Source organism: Anser cygnoides, chromosome 13, assembly GCF_040182565.1.
Source record: "Anser cygnoides isolate HZ-2024a breed goose chromosome 13, Taihu_goose_T2T_genome, whole genome shotgun sequence".
In the NCBI taxonomy this organism is placed as follows: domain Eukaryota; kingdom Metazoa; phylum Chordata; class Aves; order Anseriformes; family Anatidae; genus Anser; species Anser cygnoides.
Window position 1 is genome coordinate 11294207 of NC_089885.1, and position 13315 is coordinate 11307521.

The 13315-nt window shown below is 55.1% G+C and overlaps 1 protein-coding gene across 6 annotated transcripts in view; it reads left to right on the plus strand.

The window, feature by feature from the left end:
- Positions 1–13315, plus strand: part of LOC106037729 (gamma-aminobutyric acid type A receptor subunit epsilon) — a 46394-nt gene that overhangs the window by 7031 nt on the left and 26048 nt on the right. For 3 of the 6 annotated variants that reach the window (XM_013183772.3, XM_048077049.2, XM_067004945.1), the window contains 4 exons: positions 4059–4117; positions 5557–5705; positions 12655–12803; positions 13006–13073. In XM_013183772.3, coding sequence (XP_013039226.3) covers positions 5683–5705; positions 12655–12803; positions 13006–13073 — 240 coding nt within the window. In that variant the 5' untranslated portion in view covers positions 4059–4117; positions 5557–5682. Of the gene's footprint in view, positions 1–4058; positions 4118–4399; positions 4485–5556; positions 5706–7773; positions 8043–9082; positions 9103–12654; positions 12804–13005; positions 13074–13315 lie in introns of those variants that run through there. The other 3 variants (XM_013183773.3, XM_048077039.2, XM_067004944.1) reach the window with 3 other exon arrangements.

The window sequence follows — 13315 nt, forward strand, 5'->3', positions numbered from 1 at the left end:
CCCTGCTGGTCAGGATGCATACAAGCCGTTCACAGCTTTTTCCTCAGGGACTTCTCTGGCCCCAGCAGGTGCCTTGGACTGTGGCAGGGGGTCTGAATAGTCCTGTGTGGTGTCTTTTAAAATTTATAATCTAAATACAGCTAGTGAACATCTCTCCGTACTTGTGCAAAGCTTTGGGCAGGGTCTTCTAGACTAAGTCATGTGGATTTTGTCCTCCTTTTCATAAGCATCCCGTGCAGGGAGGCGGCTGGAACAGACCCGGTGAGGTGTTCAGTGGTAACACACCAATTTTCAAAGACGCAGCTGAAAAGCCTGACACCCGTAGTCATTGCCTTTGCTATGCTTACAAAAATGAAGAGGGGGAAGGAGGTATCAGGAGGTTCGTGGTGAGGCCACCGCAAGGATGGCGAGCCCCCAGGAGACCTGCTGGCCTCGGAGCCAGGCAGACTTGGGCACGGCCATCCTCCTGCCAGGAGACACTTCCAGCACTGGCCTCTCCACAGTATTTTTTTCCTTTTTTTTCCCTTTTTTTTCCTGGCAGATCCAGTCGCCAGCTCCTAAAATGGGGTCAGGCATATGGGATCATGGCAGGAACGAATCCGCCTGGCTCGAGTTCAAGTTTGTAAGAAACTCAGTTGCCTTTTTATCTTTTTTCAAACCAAATCCCAAGCATAAATGACGTGGACCAGGCGCTTCCTGGCACCTGCAGCTGCTCCCCAAAATTGACTTTCCTGTCCCCATTCCCGCTGGTGGCGCAGAGCTGCCAGCTGAGCGCCAGCCCCCGCCGCAGCCCCGCGTTGGCATCCAACAAAAGTTCAGCCAGCTCCGAGCGCTTCAGACTCAGCGAATTATTTTCTGACAAAATGTTGGTTTATTGGGAAATTTCCGGCTGGCTCTAATTGGGACAGCTGTTGAGGCGGCAGTTTTCCCGAGAACTAAAAGTCGCTTTCAGATGAGCGCAGCTCTTAAAACGGCTGCTGCTTTGATAACTGCTCGTTGCCTTTCTTGTCTGATTACTGAGCTTAGTATCTTCCTGCAAGCTTAAAAAAAATCCACTTTGCCTGTCTGATCTTTCTTTTCTCTTTTGTAAATATTATCTTCAGCCCCCCCTTCTTCCTTCAAGGAGAATGTGTCAGTTCAAATTTTACCCTAAACTTGAGCTTTGCAAAAATTAATGTATGTAGCATTTCAGATTAAGAGGGTTATTTTTTTAACCCCAAGCTTCCCAGTGTTCACAGACTCTGTCAAAAAAAAAAAAAAAAAGTAAAAGCAAACATTTTCGTTGTTGTCTTAGTATGGGAGATCCTGCCAAGAAAATTAACGGGGCCTGTCTCCACAAAGGGAACAAGCTCATCTCGGTCTGTTGGTGGTACTGAGATGTGTAGCCTGCTAGTTTTCTGTAATGACATTTTTTTTAACGTAATTGTTTTTCCTTTCTAATCCTACGTGCATTTTCACCACCAAACCAAAGAAGTTGGTTAAAGCATGCGAAGGTTCCCAAATAGCTCGTACAGTCCCGGAGTCTATGAGCTGGAAACTTGGTATTCTTGGGGAGCTGGGAGGTGCAGGGCTCGATGAAAGCCCTTGATAAAAGAGTATTATGAGTCTTGCTCTGATCTGCCAGCTCTCCCCGAGCTCATGCCAGGGACCAGATTGCCCCAGGCACTCTGCCGAGCCGCTCAGCTGTCCCCTTCACTCTCACACCAAGGGGCTGCAGTGAGCGGCTCCCTGGGGAATACCCATTATGGATGTGGAAATTGCTCCAGAGCAGAGTGCGGGATGGAGTGAATTTGGTTCAGATTGAATTAAAAGCCCCCCCCCCCCCCCCCCCCCCCCCCCCCAATATGGCTTTCCTGTGAAATGGGGAAAAAATGAAAAAAAATTCATCTTGTCATCTTGGTATTTTGTTCAAACCTAAACAGTGGTTCCTTTTCTACCCTTTTTATTTAAAGAAGGTCGGGTTTTAAATGAACGATGGTGTGCTGAGGTGGAAAAACTTGAAGCAATTCATTTAGAAAATGGGTTGGTGGGACATTTTGGTATTCTTAGAACGTTTCATTTCGAAACAGATTGGAAAAAAATGTTTTGCTGCTCTTTTTTCTTGGATTGTGGTTTTGTTTGTTCTGCTTTTAGCTTAAACTAATTGCCAAATTCTGCTTAAGTTTGCTAATTGTTTAAACGCTGCAAGCCTCTGTTGTGCACCAGATTTGTGGTTCGTTTAAGACCACAGAAATGTCTGACTGCAAACCGCACGTATGCAAGGAGCTAACAGGAGACTCCTTACTTTCGGGTCCCTTGTGTTGCTTGCACCAAGAATCACTACCTGACAGCACTGCAACCTTTAACTCCCCTACAGGCAACGTGCAGTGTCGCCCTTGTTCCTAAACAGGCTGCTAGAAGCCCATGCGATGCCATCGCCACCTCCCTGGGCCCCGTGCTGGTGCCCCTGCTGCTCTGTGGCTGTTTCCCACGGGGAAAGAGCCCAGCAGCCCCCCGGGGTCCCCAGCTGGTGGGAGACCCTTCTGCATGACCCCAGGACCTACGGGATACGCGCAGCGCCTTGTGCCCAGCCGCTGAGCACCGTCCTACCCTCGGTGGCAGAGGGAAGGGATTTAAATGAAGAGGAGCGAAGTTTATATTTAGAGCCGGAGGATGCTCCTTCATCAGATTACGACAGTTTTAAGTAGGTCAGGCTGGAGACCCGAGATACCCGAGTCCCCTTCAAAGGCATCCGTCCGTCACTTATTATTCCAGGCATTTCCCTTTCGCTCTGCCTTCCTTTCACAGCCCTTTGTCGCTGCTTCTGGGCTGCGCCGGCCCTTGCCGTGCTTCCCTACGCCTGCTCCTTTCACTGCCTTTCCTGTCCCTGTGTCCCCCTTGGCCCTGGGGCCTGAGACTTCAGTTCAACAAGGACGAGAAGGGTTTGCAGGGCTCACATTGCCAAGCTCCTATCCCCAGCCCTGTTGCTCTCATTTCCTGAAAAAAATGAAATTCCCCTCTCCTTTCTCTCCTTCGGCACGGGCAGGTCTCACATGGGAGCACGGCTCTGACCCTTCTGTTCTGGCACCAGAATCAGCAGCGAGCAGCACCCGCTTGTTTTCGTTGAGCCCTTCCCTCTATCTCAGCCTGTTACATTTTTCAACTCTCGGTGGGATTTTTTTATTTTTTTTTTTAAACTCAAGGCCTCCTTCGAGCTGATCACAAGGGAACGCTGAGTGCTTGTTTTTTAATATTCTGACAGGTGCTATTTTGCTATTTGCTTGTGATGATTCAGGACATTTGCATCTCTTTGTCCTTAATTAAAAAGCGCTTCACCCTTGCTGCAGGGATATGGCAGATTTCTCTTGATCTATTCATTTTTGGGGATTTTTAATCAACATATCCACTCCATCAGTGCGGGTGCATTTCTGACAGGGGGGTGAAGCTTAGCGCAGTGTGTGGAGAGCTGTGTGGGTGTAATTATGGCTTGCTTTTTTTTTTGCCTTTTTTTTTTTTTGGTGGATTTGACTGCTGTTGAAAGGCATTCTCTAACAGCCTCCTGGAAGGCAGGAGTCCCCTGTCCACCAAACCCATGTGTGAAGACAAAGGGGAATTTGCTGCCCAGCTCCCCCAGGAGCTGATGGTTTGCCTTCCCAGGCTTCCCAAAGTACCCGTGGCAGGTGATGAGTGCCTGGCTCTGGAATCCACCTCTGCTGCAGGGTGCTGGCTGTTTGGGAATACCCGGAGGAGAGAGACCCCAGCACTGCACCCCATGGGGAGCCTGCTGTGTGCTCCCACACCTACTTGTCCACCCCATAACCCCGCTGCCCAGCCTGGTGTGCTTGGTTCCCATTACCGCTTTCCGATTCCAGCCTCAAATCGTCTCTCTCAGAAAACATCAGGCTAAGAAACAAGCCCTGCAAGGCTCCGGCTGCTTTCGCAGTGTTTATCTGTGCAGCTCTTGCAGGTCAGGGTGTGCGGGCTCGTGGGAACCTTTGAAGATTATTTCTCTTCGTTTTTTTTTTTTTTTGAAGAGGCTTCAGTTTCCTCTTGAATCTTTTCACTTCATCTCCTTTCAGCGCATCGGCCCGGTTTCCTGAGACCTGACAGCAACGCACAAGATTAAGATTGGAGCTTAGTGAGTATTAGGGGAAGATCTCTCATTCCCGACGTGCTGGCAATTACCAGGTCCGGCAGCCTGGCAGCAAAGGGCAGCCACCTCCCCGGTGAGCTCTCACTAACCCCTGTTGGGGTGGCTCTGTGAACGGCACCGTCCCACGTGCTGCCTCCCTAAGGCATGACAAAAATCAGCCCCTCCTAAAAGCATCCCTCAGGTTCAGGCACTTGAGAGAAAAGGGCATCAGGACATTTCCCTCCTGCTGGCGTGATACCAGAGCTTCACAGGGAAGGGAAGCAAAGAGACCCTGCTGTGCCTCGTAGCTTCCAAGAGGAAAAGAGGTGTGAGAACGTGGGCTCGCTGCGGGCATCCGAACCCTGCCACACAAGTGAGCATTATTTACTACTGGATAAACATTCCCGAGGCAGTGTAGAAAGAAATCCCCACATCTCCAGGCAGAAATGCCCTAAGGGTATTAACGGAAAATGTAACTGGGACTCCCTCTCTGCCTCCCTCAAATCCTGCCAGGCTGGCGGATGACGGTGTGCCTTGGCTTCCCGGCAGGCACGGAGAGAGTCGGGCAGGGTTAGGGACTGCATGGGATTTGGTCCTGAGCACCATCTTCTGTCCTTGACCTTCCTGGTTTCTTTTCCCCTACCCTGAACTGATGTGGTGCAGGTTGACAAGGAGCTAGCTTGTCTCGGTCCAGAGGCAGGTGCCTTTCTGCAGTGACGAGGAGAAATTGCTCCTGTTCCTGCAGCTGCAGGAACCTTGTCGCCAAAGTTTGTGTCAGGAGTTGCAAACTATTTGGAATACCCTGCCTGGGAGCGATGCTGGTGGTTGCTCACCAAACTACCAGCTCCTGGTCCTGTGCTGGACGCGTGGCATCCCATGGACGGATGGATGGCATAGCTGCAAATTCCTGTTTGAAACTGCACTGAGGCACCTGGTGCTCAATTTGCTGAGATTTTCCCTTTTTTAGTTTTTAGCCAAGTACTGCCAACTCTCCTCCCCTCCCCACCCTCTCCTATGTACATTTTCTCTTCTTACGTATTGATCCCGAGGAGGAATGTAACATTTTAAGCCCTGAGCTGGGGAGCCTGCCAAAAGAGCAGAGCCATAAAGAAAAAGCAGGCAATGGCATCTTTCCCATCCCGGGATGACAGCAAGAACCGTTTTGACACCCAGGATCGGATCACATATCCATTTGGTGATCTTTTCTAACAAAGTAGCTTGAATGAGGGACTGTCTGTGGTGGAAGGGGATGTGGGGGCTCCTTCGGGCCTGGCCTGATGTAGCAGCCAAGGCTGAAAGCAAAATTCTTGCTCCCATCGCCCTCCAGGACAGCATGCACAAACTCTTGCTATGGCCTGGGCTGTCCTCCCACTCCTTTCATTCTCCTTGGAAAATGTTCACGTCACATTTGTTCAGGATCCAAACATTTTTTTTTTATCCGCAAGCACTGCCAGTTCACTCCTGCACCCAAAAATCAAACCGTGTCCTGTCTGCTTCATATATCATCGCTGTCCGTGTCGGTGGGAAGCCAGAGCCCAGCTGGAGCGGTTATGGATGTCGTGTGAGCCCAGATGAGCATCTGCTGCTGTGCCCGGTGAGCCTGAAAAGACAAAACCTCGGTGGTGTTGAACAAATGCCCTGGTACAGTAAAAAAATGTTTCTGGTGTACAGGATGTGCCCCAGTTCGGAGAAGAGAGTTTAGGCTTATGGATGGGGTTTTATCCTAGAAGTTTTCCGAAGAGGCCCTGTAACCAGCTTCTCCTGGGACTTCTCCCATAACAGAGGGAGGAGCCCCACAGGAAGCCCCGGGGTGGGAAGCTGCGTGGCTCCCAGAGGACAGCACACGATGGCCAGGTCACAGCACAACCCTGTTTCGTTACCACGAGGAGAGCGAGCACCAAGGACAGTGGCTGGGTTGTCCAACAGCACCAGAAGGGACAAAAAGCATCTTGAATGAAACATTTTGTCTCCCGTTTAAGTTGGGAGAATCCCGTGATGGAAGATCTTGAAACAAATGTCTCTTCAAAGTGGAAAACAGGGACTGTTTCCTCCCCAAACACTGGTGCAGGACATCTCGTGCTTCTTGGCGTTCAGACTGAGGGTGGTTTGTTCCTGTTCAAAATAATTCACTGAATTTGAAAAGGCTTTCTGCCTGCCTCAGCCTGCGCTGTTGGTAAATATGGTGTTTGTCTGAAAAGCAGCGCCCTCCTCTTGCTCTCCTACACACGCCATCGACATGTTTCCTTCTTCCCTTTGGTGCAAGTAGAAACCGAACCGGTGCAGTGAATTTCCCCACGTGCCACTTCACATCCTGCGTCTTGAGGGGGAGCTGAGAGCACATGTACGAACCCCTGGGTTTTCTGTGATCCGTTCAGGACCACAACCTCCCAACAGCTACATCCTCCCCGCGGCTACTGATGCATCCCTCCCAACTTCAGCTTCATCTGGATCCCTGCAAAACTTCTGGGGCAATCAGGTGCCTCGCTTTGAAGTTTAAAGGGTTCTTTCACCTTTGCTGTTGCTTTGATTTTGTTATTTACTCTTTTGACATGTGCTTCCTATAAACCCACCATCCCAGAGCAGCTCCTGTGCTTGCACTAACGAGAAACATCATCTGCAGCTGCTCCGCTCCAAGGAAATTCCATTTGGGAGCTGTGCTGCCTGCAGCTGGCTCCTACGGCTTCGATGCTGCTCAGATCTCATGCTTGAGGGCTTAAGGTGATCATTGCTAGAATCGGCAAGGGAGAGCCTGCGTAGGAAGAGCCTTGAACAATCACCCAGGTGTGCTGCTGTTATTTACTGTTTGTGCTGCTGTAGCCCCCTCGTCCCCGCCGAGACCGGCCCTGGCTATTAGACACTGAATGCGTGTGGGGAAGGGACATCTCCCCGTTCTTCCCGTCCTGCTGAGCAAACAAGGCAGTGGTTACACGCACGATGCAGAGAAAAGGAAGCGATTTGCTTGTGCTTGTGTGGGAAAGGCTCTGGCAGGGCCGGGAGAGCCACTTGTCCACGGTGCCACTGCAGTGCATCAGATGGCATCAAGTCCCCAGTTGTGAGTGACGGTACCAGATCCCCTGGGAGAGGCAGGACCATGCCCCTTGGGGGACAGGCTCCTGCGTCACACGGGCTGTAACCAGATGATGAAGGACAATTATTGCTCCTGCATGTAGCTGTAACAAAGTTGGGTCCCAGTAACTCTCACCCAAAGCACGCCGAGGAGGAATCTGCTATCCCTGTTTACAAGCTGGATGCCAGCAGTGAAAAGAACTGCCCGAGGCTGCTTGGAAACCGGGGGGAGCAGGAGCAGAGAGCTCAAAAGCCCCCCTGCAGCCCCAGCCACCCCCTGCTCCTACCCACACCCTCCCACCCTTTTTCCTCGGGCCAGCGGCCCTACAGGTGGGGAAGGACCCGCTGCGGGCTGCGTCTCCTCGGCGGCTCAGCCTTGCGTGCTGTAACAATAATTACCCTAAATTGTTTCTTTTAATTAGCCTTATTCCGTACGTATCGACAACAAGCGAAGCCTCCCGGCTCCGCAGAGGGGCAGGGCGAGCACCGCGCCACCCCCCGCTGCTCGCTCCTTGGGGGCGCAGCGCCGGCAGGTTTTTTCGGGGGGGGGAGGCTCGGCGCTGCCCGGCCCTCCGGGGGCGGGCACGGGCCCCCGAGCGTGGAGCTAGGACCCCGCACGGAGCCCCTCCTCCCCTCGCCGAAGAGATGCCCAACTTTCCCCTGCCTCCCCGGCGGCGCCGAGCGCGGAGCCGGGGCGGGAGGCGGCGGGGCTGGAGCGCGGCGCAGCGGGCACGGGGGGGGCCCCGCCGCCGCCTCCGCCGCTCCCCCCCCCCTCCCCGCCCGGAGCCGGTCCTCGCCTCGCCGAGATGCCCGGGACGGTGCTGCTGCTCTGCCTGGCCCTCGGGCCGGCCCTGCGCCCCGCCAGGTGAGCACCCCGCCGGCCGCGGTGCGCCCCGCTCCCCGCCTCAGTTTCCCCGTCGCGGAGAGGTGGTGGTGAGGGGGGGGGTCACCGGGCTCCGCGCCCCCGGCCGCTCCAGCCTGCCCGCCCCCGAGGCTCTGCGCCTCCTCCGGGAGATGCTTCGCACTTGGGGTCCCCGCTTTGGCTGCCCGGAACCGCGGGGACGCCCCGTTTCCCGACGCCCCGTTTCCGACAGCCCGTCGCCTCCTCGCCGGCCCAATCCTGCCGGGGGCTGAGCCCCGTCCTGGGGGGGCAGCCGGGGCACGCCCGGGGGCGGCTCGGCACCTCCTGGCGACTCCGGGGCTCCGCGCATCGCCGGGGCATCCCCACGCGGAGCTGCGCTGGGTGGCAAGGAGCCCCTAGCCCCTCCTCGCGGCACCCCAGCCCTCGGCACCCCAAAAGCCCACCCCGAAACACAGGCTCCTGCCGTGCTCCACAGGTTGGCCCCGGGTGCCGAGGGGGCGAGCGGGGGCGTGGGGCTGGCACATTACGGTGCTCGCCCAGGGCCAGCGGCTCGGAGTGCTGTAATGCAACCGGTGACGAAGGGCCCCACGCACAAGGGGTTTTTCGAGTTTCTTTTTTTATTTTTATTTTTTTTTAACAATTGCTAGCCCTGCTGGTGAGTTTAATGGCTGGATCGGGGAAAGAACATGTTGTCAGCAGATTGTTGCCCCCGGGGCTCCGGGGAAGAGGGATTTCACTGGCTGAAGCTAATTGGCAGAATAAGCCGCCTTAAAGCCGATCAAATCCCATTACAAATGCAGGCAGGGGCAGGGAGCATGAATCCTGCTCCTGACGGTCTGCTCTGCCAAGGCTTCCCCGAACTCGGGTGTGAGCAGCCCTGTCCCTGCCGCTCCACTCCAGCGTGGAGGCACCGAGAGCTGCCCCGTGGCTCGTACGCTGGTCCTCAGCCTCTCCAGCATGCAGGAATTGGGGGGCTGAGGGCTGCGAGGGGCTCATGGTGGTCCCGGCCCCTGTGCCCTGCTGTTCCTGCAGCACAGTGCCACCTGCTCTGCGTTTTGATGGGGTGAGTTGTAAGCGGTAAAATCAGCTGGCGGTGCCCTTAAGTCCTGTATTCACGTGCCTTTGAGTGGGAAGCTTTGCCCCATAACTGGCCCAGGTTCCCTTCTGCCCTGTCCCTTGTGCCTGCTTCTTCACTGAGCTGCCAGGAGCAGCACCTGTGCATGGTGTGGAGGTGATGGAGCGGCAGAGGAAGCCTGGGGGAGAAAAAGGAGAAAAGGAGCAAGTTGTACCAGGGTCCCGTCCTGCATTTGCTGCATTTTCCTGGGTGTAGGCTGCTCTGCACTTGGGTGGGTGACCGGGCGGAGGAGCGTGGTGCAGGTACCACACCGAAGCAGCATGTGCAAGCTCTTCTCCAGCATGTGCTGCAAGACCTGTCCCTGGTGCTGGGGTGGGCTGCAAGCCCTGTGCTGGGTGACTCAGCACTCCCCAGACGATTTCCCCACCACAGAGGTTAATTCACCAGCGTTTCCCAGAGCACTGCCCCAGCTGGGACCGGGATGCCCAGCTCAGAGCCCTGAAGGCAGGACCCTGCACGGCATTACACCGCCAGAAAGCTGGGCTCGATGGATGGCTGGAGCTGTGCAGGCTTGACCAACAGGGCTTCACTGAGCGAGCTGTGAAAGGAGAGGTATGCTGACATGTGAAACAGGTAGGGTACCGTTTAGTGAGCCCTCAGTCCCTAATTTTTCTGCCTGCTTCTAATTTAGATTAATTTGCCTGAACGTTCCTGTGCCTGCAAGCCCTTGGAGGCATCAGTATGGGTGACAAGGACACATTAGCATGCAGTAATTGCGATTGAGCACCGTGCTTTTCACCCAGGTGAAATGTCCTTGCTTTTTGTCGCTGTCTGTTCCTGTGGAGCAGGTGAGGCTTTGAGCTGTTGGCAGAGGGGTGGGACAGTCACAGCCTGGGGTCAGCACCTCCTCCTGGACCTTCCTGCCAGGAGGTGGCTGCCAGCAGGGAAAACTTCTCTGGCCCTGCTTTAAATCTGCCCATCGGTGTGCTCGGAGCCAGCAGTAAAACAGGTGCCTGCTCGCGTAACGCCCAGTTCAGGACGCGAGGCAAGCAGTGCTGTCTTGCAGTAAAGCCCAGGGCTGCCCAAAGAGGGTTGTCCAACCCCATCTGTGCACCTGGACACATCCAAAAGGACACCTCCGTGCCATGCTGCCTCGGCCAGACCAGGGCTGTCCCCGCACAGTCCCCTGCCCTGAGGTGCCCCCAGCCCTCCCGTGCCTGCTCTCCTCCCAGCTGCATCCCGGCCCCGGGGCTGTGTGCGGCAGCAATGCAAGGTGTCTGTTTTGACATTTCCACAAGCAGAGGTGAGGAAACACTGCTCTGCCTCTCCTCCTGGCTGCATGGAGGCATATGGAAGCTGGCTTTCCCCTGTCATACAGCCAGAGTCGCTTTGTGCAAGGAGACGGAGCCACCCGGACAGCAAGTGTTCACGGGGCATCGCTGTGGGTTTGCAGTGTGACATTCCCAGATGCAGCTGGAGAGACATGCACAGCCCTCTGTCCCTCACTTCTCTCCTCTGCAATAGCTCCTGGACTCTTCCCTTCTTGATTTGAACTGGGGAGGAGGCAAGGGACTCTGTATGGTGGCACGAGAGTCGCTCCTGACCAGCAAGAGTTGCTCTCTGTGTGTCCGTGCATGCACCCAAAAAGCATATTTTCTACAGTAAAAGCTGGCTTGCTTATGCTAAAATGGCTTAGTGGGGTTTAGTAGCCCAGGATTAGCTGCATTAGCAAAAAAGGCATATCTTTGGTAGTGTCACTGCATCTGTAATGGGAATGTGACTCCCTGAAAATGCTACCCCAAACCTCCGGGTGTTCAGCAGCAACAAGAAATGGGGGGAAATCTGGAAGTCTAAGATCGGAGTAACCAGTCTGTTTTTTTTTTTCAGCCCCAGGGGGATGTTTAGAGCTCTGCTACAGCCTTTAGGGCTGCACGAGCTGGGTTTTGGTGGGACAGCCGGATAGGAAGAGTTCAGTGCCGGCAGGTAACCTGTCCTGGGCTGGCCTCCAGTAGGGTCAAGCAACCACTGAAATGAGGTTTTGCTGTAGTTGTTCCCACTTTGCTAGAGGCAGTGAGGAAAAGGAGCTAGGCTGGCTTTCCCCTGCTGGGCTGGGGGCAGAGACGTATCCCTCCTTGTCCCTCCTGTCCCCAGAAGCCAGCTCTGGCCAGGTTTGGGGTGGGCGCAGCAGTGGTCCCTGTGCCTCCTGCTGCCCCCGGGCACCGAGGAGCTCGGCTGCATCTGGAAGGCAGTGAGCCCGCGCTGCTGCTCGGATAGGGAAGCACATCCTGACAGCCTTGCTTAAGACTCCTTAAGCCTCGTTAGGAAGTGCAGCACGCAATCAGAAGGGAAACAACAGGCTGATGTACCAACACCTAATGTGCGGCGGCAGGCAGGCAGCTGCGCGCAGCCCAGCCCTTGCCAGGGGCTGCGTCCCAGCGCCCGAAAGCTGGGGAGATGCAAAGAGTTTTAAAGTGGCTGTGAAAGCAACTTTCATCTGGGGGTTTAGAAGAGGAGCTTCTGATAAATTAACTGCAACGTGTCAATTTAATGCTTTCTCTTCTCTCCCAGCGCCTTTGCCAGGCTCTGCCTCCCCTGGCGCCTAAGGGAGCCGTGTACCCGCGGTGCCTGCTCGGCGCTGCGAGGCTCCAGCTGGGACGTGGCAGCTCCCGCTGCGAGCCCCTTGCAGGCACTGCAGCAGGTGACACGTCGGCACGGCAGACGTTGAGGGGGGTGCCGGGTGCAGGATTGCTCGGCATCCTCTCCCACATATGGCTGTGTCTTTCCAGGGACGATCCTGCGAACGAGCTGCCCAGATCGGTGGCAGGTGGTTGGAGTTTCCCCTGTGACCATGTGGGCCTAATTTAATTAGAGGGTGTAGGAAAGCTCCTTTAGGAAAACTAGAGGCACAAACGGCTTGGAGAGGGCGTACTTAAAAGGCAGGGGGAGAAGCTGTTGCTCAGCGCATTGCGTCTGAAGGAGGACACGATTTTTCTGGCCTGGAACTGGACGATCAGAAAGGTGGAGCATCTTTAATTGGGAGCTGGCTGGGGAGGAAGGGTTGGTGAGCACAGGGAATGGGTTGTGGCAGATCATGGCCCGAGGGCAGAGGAGTTTGCATAAGGCTTTAATTTCCCAGGATCTGTGCAGGGCAGATGGCTGGGTGCCTGGCGAGCCAGACGTGCATGCTGTCTGCTTGGTAGTTTTAGGACCCCTTTTCTCTGAAGTGCCTTTATTATAAATGCTCTGCTCCCCCAAAATGCTCTTTGGTCACTGACCTGAATCCTGCTTCAGGTGCAAGCGGCAGTGAGAGCAGCTGAGGTTTTGGAGCCAACAGGCAGCCCCCATCTGGGGGCTGTGAAGTGAACAAAGGTGCCAGGTGAGGTGTCTTAGAGCATCGCTGTGAGGAGATCCCTGAGCTCCGTGCACTCAGCATCCTCCTCCCCCCTTCAGTATCTCTGAAAGCCAGCTGTGCCCCCACTCCCACAGCGCACCAGAGAGATGTCACAGTGATGTCTCTCTCCTTTTGTCTCTCTGCTCCAGGTGTGAGAGCACAGAGGAGTATGATTACGATTACCTCAGCATCAATAAAACCTGGGTCCTCACCCCCAAGACGCAGGAGACTGATGCCACGCAGATCCTCAACTCACTGCTGAAGAACTACGACAACAAGCTGAGGCCCGACATCGGCAGTAAGTGTCCCCACTGACAGCCTGGCCCGGCTCTGTCCCATGTTCTGCATGCCTTTGTGGCTGCTGTAGTTGGGATTTTTGGTCCGATGGAGCCCCTCTGCTCCCTGATGCTCACCTACATCTCCCCTGGCCTTCAGCCCTTCACTAGCCAGTGATCCTGGCCCTGAGCTCATCCACACCTTTTTTTTTATTTTCTCTACAGTCAAGCCCACGTTCATCGACGTGGATATCTACGTGAACAGCATCGGGCCGGTGTCTGTCATCCAGATGGTGAGTGGTGGCACCCCTGCGGCAGGGCCGGAGCGTGGGCTGCGGGGGCAGCTGGCCCACCGCTGGTGGTGGCGTCGTGGTGGTGCAAAGGTGGTGGTGTTGCAAGAAAAGGTGGATTTGTTTGCTTCCCTCGGGAAGAGGTGCTCTGACAGGCTGATAGCTGGAGCTAGGAAGGCTTGGTGGCCATCCCAGGTTAGGGGCAAGGTCTCTGGGTGCCCTCGGTGAGCTCAGTGACCCTGACA